The 11209-nt window shown below is 42.9% G+C and overlaps 3 protein-coding genes and 1 non-coding gene across 6 annotated transcripts; 2 read left to right on the plus strand and 2 right to left on the minus strand.

Annotated features, from left to right (window-relative positions):
- The first annotated feature begins 471 nt into the window (after positions 1 to 471).
- On the plus strand, positions 472 to 3697 carry rpl39 (ribosomal protein L39). 2 transcript variants are annotated; one of them, XM_073486761.1, is made up of 3 exons: positions 472 to 559; positions 893 to 996; positions 3477 to 3697. In XM_073486761.1, exons 1-3 carry the CDS (start codon positions 557 to 559, stop codon positions 3523 to 3525), a joined length of 156 nt encoding a protein of 51 aa, XP_073342862.1. In that variant the 5' UTR covers positions 472 to 556; the 3' UTR covers positions 3526 to 3697. The 2 variants fall into 2 exon arrangements, with proteins under 2 accessions (XP_073342862.1, XP_073342860.1); XM_073486759.1 differs by having other exon boundaries at positions 540 to 719.
- Positions 2414 to 2547, plus strand: LOC141013875 (small nucleolar RNA SNORA69). The gene has a single exon (XR_012180462.1). It is a non-coding gene; the product is annotated as a small nucleolar RNA SNORA69 (small nucleolar RNA).
- On the minus strand, positions 3389 to 7335 carry sowahd (sosondowah ankyrin repeat domain family d). The gene is made up of 2 exons (XM_073486756.1): positions 7039 to 7335; positions 3389 to 6829 (listed from the first exon to the last, which is right to left on the minus strand). The coding sequence occupies exon 2, from the start codon at positions 6727 to 6729 to the stop codon at positions 5779 to 5781; it is 951 nt and encodes a 316-aa protein (XP_073342857.1). The 5' UTR covers positions 6730 to 6829; positions 7039 to 7335; the 3' UTR covers positions 3389 to 5778.
- Positions 7336 to 8569: 1234 nt separating this feature from the next.
- On the minus strand, positions 8570 to 11135 carry pttg1 (PTTG1 regulator of sister chromatid separation, securin). Of its 2 annotated transcripts, none has more exons than XM_073486758.1 (6): positions 11060 to 11135; positions 9958 to 10050; positions 9731 to 9870; positions 9540 to 9621; positions 9080 to 9235; positions 8570 to 8720 (listed from the first exon to the last, which is right to left on the minus strand). In XM_073486758.1, the coding sequence occupies exons 2-6, from the start codon at positions 10043 to 10045 to the stop codon at positions 8638 to 8640; spliced, it is 549 nt and encodes a 182-aa protein (XP_073342859.1). In that variant the 5' UTR covers positions 10046 to 10050; positions 11060 to 11135; the 3' UTR covers positions 8570 to 8637. The 2 variants fall into 2 exon arrangements, with proteins under 2 accessions (XP_073342859.1, XP_073342858.1); XM_073486757.1 differs by having other exon boundaries at positions 9074 to 9235.
- Between the last annotated feature and the right edge of the window lie 74 nt (positions 11136 to 11209).

The following is an 11209-nucleotide window of genomic DNA, read 5'->3' on the forward strand; positions in this document are numbered from 1 at the left end:
TTCGCACAAATATGAAAATTCAGTCAATATCCAGGCTGAGTGAAATTCAGTTGTGTTTATATTTCTGGAGCTTAACATCAAAACAGAGTTGCATCATTCTCCTAAACAACTGAAGTAGATGGGGATCATCAGCATCATACAGCTCCAACAGTGTAATCCAAGTCTCCGAAAGCCTCAAGATCCCAAAAATGTGTTTGATTAGACACTATTTTAACCCTTTGTTGGGCTGAACTTTACTTTTCGGGTGAATTTAACCTTTAAATAGTATAAAATATATGAAAAGTAACTAGTAGAGTAACAGCAAAACTTTTCCCTCTCAGTATAAAGTAGCATCAAGTAAAAAATACTCAAATAAAGTACACATACCTCAGAAATGTGTATAAATACTCCACAGTACATCATAATGTGTATTTTCCCCCTAAGAAACTGAGATCAGTGTTACCTCAACCCTCCGCGTGACGTCGCTGTTCGGCGGACGCTCATTGGATAAAACAGCGACGTCACTTCCTTCTTTCTCTTCGACCACCGCCATAGTGGGGAAAGGACTGTGGACAAAATGGTAAATACGAAATCTTTAAACATCCGCGTGTGTAGCCCGTGTAAACCAGCTCCGATACACGGAGTGATTAGTAAACATGTCAGCTGTGCCTCACAGATGTGGATGTTGTGTAAAAAGAGGGAATATGAGCAGATAAAAAGCTGCTAATCGATGCTAGCCGGTAACTACTCTGTGGCGCTGCGCATGTTAGCATCAACTTCCTACGTGGATGCTAACAGCTAGCTGACTCACTTTAACTGTGTAAAAAGCTTAAATCAGACTCTTTTGACGACGCGGACGCAGCGTTGGATATAAATGTGTGTTGACGTGGTGCTTTTTTTTTGTTGTTTCCAGTCGTCCCACAAGACTTTCAGGATCAAGCGCTTCCTCGCCAAGAAGCAGAAGCAGAACAGGCCCATTCCTCAGTGGATCAGGATGAAAACTGGCAACAAGATCAGGTCAGTGTGTAGTGTGTGGACTTACTGTACTGTGCACTATTAAAGGATGAGGCTGCTGTGTGCAGAAAGCATGCTGGCTATACATGTGGAGCTGGATAAAGTCAGAGTCTTTGCAATGTGCTTCTGTTGACACTCAGATGCTAGCTAGCTTTGCACTACTAGTCCTAGTCAGCATTACGCAGGGTTACCATGTGGATGATGTGGTGATATAAGATTGTTCACCCTCTTTTCAACCAGTTTAAAGTTGGTGACATCATCATCGTCAAAAAGTTCTGCTCTCCCTTTGATAATTTATAAGACGGACCGTATTGATTAGTGTGAAAGTGTTTCTCTGAAGTTGAAAAGGCTGTAGCTGCCAACCACAAGCTTTCAGGATGTTTTAATGGAAGCAGCGTTTATACAGTGTTAAATAAAACATGGTGCTTACTGATTTAAGGTGCATGTGCTAGTACACTACTCTAAATGAGTTGGGGATACACTGTGACATATCAACTTTGTGCACCCATATCCCTAACTCATTTTGAGTAGTGAACATGCAGAGTTCCAGCTTTAAATACTGGGTCCAGGACTTGAGGAGCTCAAGTGCACAAGCTGAAGCGATTAAAACGTGCACCACAACAAGTTTACATAGTAGAGCTGCCGTCCATCAACAAGAAGGTTGGCGGTTATAAATCAGACCCAGCCATTACATTTGGTGTTGCAGGATGTGTTTTATAAAGAAACCTTCCCTGTGTTTGCTCATCAGACACGACTGCACCAGATCATTATACATCATTGTTTGGCTGTGTTTTTATATTACATTTTTATCTTTACAAGTCCTGCCACTTCAAACTGCAGTAAGTGCTTATTTATTCACCCGAGTTGTCCACTCAGGTGTAAGTCTAAACTAAAACTAGTGTTGCTAATGAAACAGTCCTGCAATAAATCCTCACCTTCGTGAAGGTTGTAATGTTCTGATTCAGTTGTGGTCACTTTTGGAGGCTTTAGTTTGTGGTGGCTGCATCATACTGACGTGTTCTGTCAACGAGTAGACTAAATATTAGAAGTACTATGATATAATGCATTATAATTCAACAGTGCCACAACCCGCAGCCTCTAAAAATGACCAGCAAGTAGAAAACTTAGTGTAGGATTTATTGCAGGGCTACTGGGCAGATGAAACATACTGGCAGTAATGTGAGTGTATATACAAAACCTATGGTGGCCATCTTAATTTGAATAGGCAAATATAAAAAAAAAACGTCCTGAAAGGTGTAGAGGATGGTTAAATCTTCGAGAGTTTAATGTCTTTTAAATTGCACTTCAGCGGTGCGTTTCATTGTCGAGCTGTCTTAGTTTTCTATGTTATCGTTAAGTGCAGGGTTGCATGACTGGCTGACTAATGCAGGGCAGAAGCAGGAACTCCATCACGTCATGTAAAGCAGGTCTGCAATTGCAGCACTTCATTGCAGTAGAGTGCTGTCATTAACCCTGCTGAGAGCATCTTTCTGCTGCGGAGCTCTTTCTCCTGCTCACCGTGCTGGTGACGAGGAGGCTCTGCAGCTGAACATTGCACTGTTTGTCCAAAATACTGATCTGCCTGCTACATTGCTTTCCCGGAGGATTTGCCTGGTATTGGTCATTTCTGAAATGACTGACCTGGAACGATTCCAGTTACTGTCGATGAGTTGGAGCCAGTGGAAAAAGGATTATGGCTGTAACTGTTTCATCAGAGGGATTTACAAGAAGATTTCTAAACATTTTTACATTCACCAGAGTCCAATTATTGCAGTGACTTCAGTGATAGGTCAGTTTGTGGCTTGTAAAATCAGAGCATTATCAGAATTTACATATTTCCAACTGAACCCTTGAACCTGCCATTTTAATTTGACTACTCATTTGAATGACGAGACAAAGGACACAAAACCACTAATACAGGACCAGGCGAAAACAAGCTGGGGCCTGAAAATCAATTTTCAGACTAGAGCTGCAGCGATTAATCAATTAGTTGCTGGCTATTAAATTAATCACCAACTACTATGAAAATGTATAATCATGACAGCGATTCCAGCTTCTTAAATGTAAACGTTTATTACGATGACGGAAAACTAAAAGAGAAGTGAGGATGTCATCTTGGGATTTTTTTACCACTTTGAAATTTTATAGACCATCAACATATTAAATGAAAAAGTAAATGATTGTAGCCCCAATTCAGACCCCAGTAGCAACAGATGGATTCCTCAATGACTCTGACATTTATCCCTTTGTCACTGAAGTAATTTGAGAACAAGCTGCCCATAGATAAAAGTATTTACCCGCGTAATAAGAGGGTAGCAGAAATATCTTTGAAATGTATTTCACTGGGACAAGGCAACGTTGTTGGTGTCCAAAATCAAAGCAACAGGATTCTCGATGCATTTTCCACTCAATGTTTATTATTTTTTAGTTTGATTTGTGATCATAAAAATTAAATGTTCTCTCCCGACACGTTTTACTTTCAGGTACAACTCCAAGAGGAGACACTGGAGGAGGACCAAGCTCGGCCTGTAAACGCGAGGATCTGCGGATCCCAGCGTCCCTCCATCCCAACATCTGCCAGGACGTCCAGCTGCTGGGCCTGACCGCGGGGAGGGAGCCATGTTATCTGGAGCAGCAGTCGTTTTGTACAGATACTCTGGTTATGCTCATGTTTGACAATAAAAGATCTGTGATCAAACTTGAAGTGAAGCTGTGGCATTTTTATTTCCCCACAAAGTATAGCCGAGCGATATCCATTTACAGGCGGCGTGTTTTCTGAAGGGGGGGGGGGACCGCTGACTCAGCTCTGAAGGGGGGTTTCCATCTCTTGACCACACGGCAAACACTTCATGAAAGATTGTGGTTATTTCTAGTTTTCAAGGATTTGAGTTTGGTTTCGCTGCCTGTGCCAGACACAGCGGAGCTATTCAAGAAGCCAGCAGTGAGACAAACGATGAAATATTGACTCAAAAGTGCAAAACCTTGGAAAAGTTTGCCGTGTCAGCAATGACTAACATTTCAGATGTTGACACAAGCAGAAGTGGGTCAGCGGCAAGAAATGTTTACAGAAGGGTCATTATACAGATGTTCTTATCACAGTGAGGTCCAGAGAAAGTTCATGTAAAAGACTGAAGTGCCGATACTTTTCATTCAGTGCTCTCTAAAGGACAATTACTGGATGGATAATCTTGGTGTTGCAATGTTGTGGCCCCTGAGACCCTTTAAAACGTAGCAGTGTGAACTTGGTGACTCTTCATTACAAGTTATAGCCTCAGTTATGAGCTGTTTTAAATAACTGAGGAGGTGAAATATTTTACAAGGAAGGCAAAGATTTGTTCTGTTTTTATCCCTTTTGATAATGACTTTTAATCTTCATCTCGTTCATCCTGGTAGGCGATAAATCTGTGAGCTGGACAAATGTTTCAGGTTGTCCCGTCTCATTCTCGTCAATGCAAAATCTCAAGAACGCCTTGAGGGAATTTATTCAAATTTGGCACAAATATCCGCTTGGACTCGAGGACGACCTCATTAGACGTTGGTGGTGAAACGTCAAGGTCACTGCGACCACAGAAAACACATTTAGGCTATTTCTCTATATTATATGAAAACTACGACAACATTTTACACAAATGACCCAGGATACAATGATGACGAGGACATTTTACATCTAAAAGATCACAGGTCATAAAACAATCATACTTGAAACAATGATTTACACACAAAGTAGAAACATTCTCACTTTGCAGTGTCAGCGATGCTAACATCTGGGCTGCTGACACAAGAACCGGGTCAGCAGCAAGAAATGTTTACAAATAGGTCATGCATACCTGTTTATTATTACAGTAAAGGTGATGTAAAATAAAGGATTTACTTGAAGTGCCAGTACTTTAATTTACTTCAACAGGACGACTGCATGACCCTGGTGACCCCTCGTACAGGCCTCAGTGCACGTGGACATGAGTCACCAACAGTTTCCCTTCTCTTGAGGATTTTAGAGGCTTGAAGAAGTGAAAGTGTCAAGTATTTCATAAGTAAGGCAAATATGTTCACCTCATCCCTTTGATTATCAGTGAATCCCCATCTTTTTGAATGATTTCTGCCTTTAATTAAATCTTTAAAACCTAATTTAAAGGGGCACGATGATTGCATGATTTTTTTGTGCTTAAACAAACTAAATAATCAAACTTTGTCTTCGTTGCCATGACTGAATAAACTGAACAGACAAACTGATCTTAGAGGACAACACAGCTTCAGACTGCTGTACTTTTACTTTTTGTTCTGTGGACTTATTTTCCTCTGAGAACAGCTTGTTTATAGAGTTACAGAAATAATAAATAGTTTGTATATATTTCCTTATCGATATTGTAAATAACTTTCAGACTTTCTATAGTGCCCCTTTAAGTAAAACAAAATCTGCAAATACTGTTTCCAGTATAAATTAACATGTTTTCAAGAATTTACAAGAAATCACTTTCTGTCTTGAAGTTCACCCACACATGAAAATCCAGTCATGATCCACTCACCCTCCTGCTGATGGAAAGTCTGGTGAAGGAAAACATCTCTGGAGAGCTTGTTTGTCAGGATACATGACTGGATAATGACTGAAGTTTCATTTTTGGGTGAACTTTTCCTTTAAAAAGAGCCAAGTGGGCTGCTGCTCTGGAATAAAACTTGAACTTGATGTGGAAAATAAAACTGGAAAACAAAAGCTGCCCTGGTGAGAGGCTTTTGCAGTGACTCCTCACACTCAAACACGGATTTACTTCTCATATCTGAAGGCTTCTCTCAGCTTTTGTGTCCGAGACGCAGCAGCTTCCTTAAAGACCTGAACCTCCAGCTGCCGGCCCTCTTAGTCCGGTCAAAGGCGCTCGCTTCACCTGTCTCTGCTCCATCCACCTCGTCGGGTGCGCTCACGGCCACCGCGCTGTTGTTGTTTGCGTTTCTGTTGACATTTTGCGCACACCCGCGGCTGTGCTCGTCGTCCCACGTCCCCAGCAGCTCCTTCATCTCCAGCGGGGCGTCTCCCTCCAGATACTGCCACGGTCGCCTCCCGTTATAGTCCATGGCATCGACGTTGGCGCCGAAAGCTCCGACCAGCAGCTTGATGACCATGTACTGCCGGTGCATGCTGGCGACGTGCAGCGGGGTGAGCCCGCCGCTGCCCCGCACGTTCACATTCACGGGGATCCCCGCACTTTCCGCGTAGCGCAGAACTTTGAGCAGAGTCTCGTCCTGTCCCCTCTTGGCCAGCCAGTGCAGCACCGAGTACCCGCTGATGAAATCCTTCCTGGTCAGCAGGTTCGGGTCCGCGGAGATGAACTCCAGCAGGGTTTCATAGCTCCCCTCCACTGCTGACAGCATCCAGGCGTGCTCCATGGGGTACAGCGCCCAGCCCGCGTCCTGCTCCGAGGACACGCTGTGCGTGTGCGCGGACAGCACGCTGCTGAAGCTGCTGTGCGACGGGTCGCTCAACAGCAGCTCTTTCAGGTATTTTTTACGCATAGCAGGTGTGAAGGAGCCCCTCTCCGGAGCCTCTCTCTGGAGCCCGGAGCTGTCACTGACCTCCAGCTGCCTCTGCAGCCGCGACCTACGCTGGAAAGCAGTGGGCATGACCTGCATGCCATATCTGGAGAGTCGCTCCACAACGGTGGCCTGTCTGGACGTCCTGCTGCCGTGGGCGTCGGTATCGCTGACAGCTGGTTCGGATCCAGCATCATCCGATCTGCTCTCATACATGCTGCTCAGCTACTTCCCTTTATTTAGACACCACCCAGCAGACACCAGTGTCAGATTATGAACCGGGGACGGTTTCCCTCCACTCCTCTGGACTCATTCCCTGTGTCACGGGAGGGAAAAGTGTATTTGTAATTCATATACACGTCTGGAAACATCTCAGCAATGCGTAAACATTCAATTTAAGTGCAAACAGAGCAAGTTCCTCATTTTGACAGCATGTTGAAATCAGCTCTGTTCAACCCCTCAGCGCAGAAATACTAACAATTAATGTTTGTTTTATCCGACTGCTGCCACGCCGATGTTACTCACCTGTCCGGTGTCCAAAGCGCGCACCGACTCACGCATCAGGCGCACAATGACTCTCCCACCGTGTCGGCTGTTAACTGCTTCACTCCCTGTTTAAAGGCAGACTGACAGGACATGAGTTGTTATTTTCAGGGTTTACTCCGAACAACTGAGCTACAGACACAAGTGGAGACTCTTCCTTTCCCTTTACAAGAGGAAATGAGACAAAGTTCACTCTAATCTCAGGCAATGACGAGAATCCCTCACATGTGACCACTGATGGACTTCAAAAGCAGGAAGTAACACTTCTTTCCTGATGTCTCCCACAGCCTGAGGGAGAAGTGCTCAGATATCAGGGTAGAAATACTGCAGTACAACAAGTATTACTTCATGTGTCGACATAAAAATGTAATACCAAAAGGAAAAGTACTGATTACGCAGAATAATGAGGGCTACATTATCAGTGGTGGTGTATTAATGTGTGTCACCTGAAGATGGTAAAGGTGGGGCTTGTTTTCACTGCTGATCTGCTGGGTAGTTTGGATCGACTGATGTTTTTTCAGAGCCGATACTGATTATTAGTAATCAAGGGGGCCGATAATCAATATTCAGAACCGACATACATACATGAAATAGTGCTGTGCATAAGTACAATTTTGAAGAACTTCAGTATTTCCATTTTCTGCTTCTCTATACTTCCCTATACGCTTCAGTTTGCATTTCCAGATTATTCAGTGTCGCTAGGTTGTTTACCTTTGACGCATAATGAAGCACAACGCGCTCGACTTGCATGCAGGGTGCTGAGTGCAAAAAAGAGAAATCAAGGACAGCACTCCCATTAAACTAATACTGCCTCATGGACATTTCGGGCAAGATGCCCTTCTTCAAATTCTGAATTTGCCACAACACGCCGAAGAAGGGCGTCTTGCCCGAAATGTCCATGAGGCAATATTAAACAGTTTATTAGGAGTGCTGTCCTATTCTTTTTTGTCTTTGACATATAACCAATCAGATAGTGTTGTGGGGGCTACAGACAGAAGAGATGCCGTATTAGAGCCAAAGTATTGCATTTAAAAAAAAAAAAAAAAAAAACATTTATTGGCAATAGCACACAAAAAAAACCCACTGATACTATTGTTCAAAATGCTCAGTATTGGCCTTTGTAACCGGTCTATCCGTACTGGGTAGCTTGTGAATATCCAGTCAGGGCTCAATAAAATCCTATCTTGAAGTAGCAGCAGACGACTTTCCTGCCCCCCAGTGTTCAAGTGGTTTTATTGTTGGCGCCACAGAGAACTGGATCGTTTTGGTTTTCCTCAGTCATGAACAGGGTTAAAAAAACAAAAACATGCGAGTTGATTAATTTAGTCTACAACCATGTTACATTTGCATTATTAAGCTTAACATGCAGAGCAACTAGTAACGTTGTCAAATAAATGTAGTGGAGTAAAAGTGCAGTTTCCCTCTGAAGTGTAGCAGGATGGATTACGTTGCAGAAAATATAAATGTATATACACACACAAATCCCTGCTAAATGCAAGCTGACAGATAAAAATAACAGTAAAAGATAAAACAACTTTATTTCAGTAAAAACAGTCATAACAAAAAAACGCACATTAAAATTCAGTCAGTAACAGACTCTGGAGGAAGTTCAATAGTCAGTTCATCAATGGTTTGAAGAAAGGCGTCCAGCTCTGAGCAATAATCTGGAAGAGGTAATACAGAAGAGTTAATGATACAGCAGGTTAATGACACCTGTGGTTAATGATACTCGTAGTTATGAATCTGTGCCCCACACTTAGTGGCTACAGCTGCCAGACATTTGTCACTGCTTACAGAGGGCTGCATGTTGTTTTTGCTTGTAAATCTGGCCGTCATTCGCATCAGATGACCAAAACATACAACTCCATCTGATTAATTCATCCAAAAACTTTTCCATTTATATTTCCAGAAATTAAACAGAAGATGTCCTGACAGGAAGTTCTAGACACCGTTACCCTCCTCTGTGCTTTATTGTATTAAACACAGTCTGATACTTAATACAGTGTTCATAACATACCCGTACGTTTTGGCATCTTTACAGGCGACAGATTTGGGAGTGGGTCCAACGTTTCCAGGTCATCTTCAAACAGATGTGGAACTTGTTGGAAAGAGGCCAGTCCAGGCAGAGCAAAGCCACTGAGAGGAATCAAATCTTCAGGAACGCTGTATTTCTGAAATTCTGGAAGAAAATATACCAAAATCATTTGTTTTTCAGACATTGTGGGGGGGGGGGGGGAGACATCATAGGTGAATGAGGCTTATACATGTTGAGTTATTAACATATCTCTCCTATGTAGCACACTCAGATGAGCCTCAATGGGCTCAGCCCTGAGGAAATAAACCATCAATGGACTCAAAGGAAGTTCAAAGCTGATGTGATGCTGCAGTGGGATTTACACAGAAAACGTCATTTCTGACTAAGCAACATTTTACCTCCAAATCCTGCACATGAAATATGATCATACAGCTGATATCATAGTTACCTAGTGGGTCATAAGGGATGAACTTCTCAATTTCTGGATATTCCTCCACTTTGGTCTGAGGAGCAAGCTTGACTTTGGTTTCCTGTGGGGAACAAAGGTTACATCAGTACATGTATAGTGTGAGGCATGAATCAACTAGATCTCAATACAGCCTGATATTAGTTTCAGATTCAATTAAGGTTTATTCAAACCTGTGGCTTTAGGAGTTTCTTCTCTTGTGCACCGACGTCTGGGGTCGCGACTTTTTTGTTAACGGTACCAAAAGCCTTACGACCAGATGGCAGAGGAGTGTTAAAAGTTTTGGCAGTCATAGGAGATTTCAGAAGTTTCTCTGGTGGGGAAAGAAGAACAAGTTAATGCATATTACCACACAGACCAAGAAGAAAAACATCGGAGAATAGCGTTGGCATTTTCATACCTGGAGCAGACTGAAGCCGCTGTCGCATCTTCAGAGTAGGTGGATGAAGGCGAGCATTTTCTCGCTCTGCAAAGATTATGTTGGCCATTGTATCTGAAAACACAGTCTGATATTAGCTACTGCCACACATTACGTTAACAGGGGTAGCAGATGCATTTATTTTAGATTGGTCAGTCACAGGGCCCTGGTATTTTGCACAGGCTTGGGACATTGTGTACACAATCATGGGACACTCATGGTTTAAGTAATCATCTGCAGAAAATGAAGTGAACAAAAAAACTGCAATACTCTCCCTCTATGTAATCCCTTTTTCATCTTGTGATAGTGGAGTGGATAACTTTGGATTTGTACTGGATGAAAGACTTTGGTCTCTGGGACACGGGTGGGCATTTTCACTTTTTCTAACATTTTATTTTAAAAAAGGACATCTATTAAGAAGGTTAAAAACATTAAAATAAGCCTCAGTTGCAATCCTCAAATACAGAGTGAAAGTTTATTCTTGATCTGGGTCCAGTGGACCAGGTCATGTGAAATCAAAACAAGTGCTGACAGCCACTAAGGCTGATGGCCAGCCTGTCCTTCAGCATCTGAACATTGAAACACAGTAAAATGCACTGCAGCTAAAAGCCAGTCTGGCAGCACTACAGCACTTACAGCAGTAGCCATTAACGCTGAAACTGGTCCTCTGCGGACCAGCTACAGCTCGTCTTCCTGCACTTTCAGCAGAAGTTAGTCAGCCTGTTGTTTATCATCATCGAGTTAAAGAAACGTGACAAAAACAAACCTGTGTTACTTTTGAAAACGTCACGTATGTCGGGAAGACGTTTGTTAACTTTGAACCAGCTAGCTAGCGTCATCCGAGTTGTTTTAATTAGTTCAAGCTAAAGTAAAATGAAACCCCCCAAAAAACGCCTGACGTGACGTTAGCTTTAAGTTAAGCTAACCGGGTCATGTTAGCTAGCTAATTAGCTTTTGGTGTATACCGTTAACGTCACTGTAGCCGTGTCACGTCTTCGTGAGCGTTAGTTTAAACCTACTTAGTTAGCACTATTAGCCTAAATTACTGAGAAACGCGACAGTCACTGTGATATACGTGTGTTACCTGTGTTGCCTCAGTCAGCTGTGGTAAACGCCGCTGCTCGCTTTAGCTCCAGGAAGTGTTATGATCTGAAATCTGTTTGTTGGGGCTCGCGGCTCCTTTTTAAATTCACTGCCTTCATCTGATTGGTCGCCGTACGACCGAGGACTGGAA

Source organism: Pagrus major, chromosome 18 (genome assembly GCF_040436345.1).
Source record: "Pagrus major chromosome 18, Pma_NU_1.0".
Lineage (NCBI taxonomy): Eukaryota > Metazoa > Chordata > Actinopteri > Spariformes > Sparidae > Pagrus > Pagrus major.

Excerpts from the sequence above, each read along its gene's own strand:
- rpl39 (XM_073486759.1), top strand. Across the intron at positions 997-3,476 it reads AAAACTGGCAACAAGATCAG|GTACAACTCCAAGAGGAGAC; the intron begins GTCAGTGTGTAG and ends TTTTACTTTCAG.
- sowahd (XM_073486756.1), bottom strand. The coding sequence starts at position 6,729 with ATGTATGAGAGCAGATCGGATGATGCTGGATCCGAACCAGCTGTCAGC.
- pttg1 (XM_073486757.1), bottom strand. The coding sequence starts at position 10,045 with ATGGCCAACATAATCTTTGCAGAGCGAGAAAATGCTCGCCTTCATCCA. Across the intron at positions 9,871-9,957 it reads GCGGCTTCAGTCTGCTCCAG|AGAAACTTCTGAAATCTCCT; the intron begins GTATGAAAATGC and ends TTTCCCCACCAG. Across the intron at positions 8,721-9,073 it reads AAAGATGCCAAAACGTACGG|ATTATTGCTCAGAGCTGGAC; the intron begins GTATGTTATGAA and ends TACCTCTTCCAG.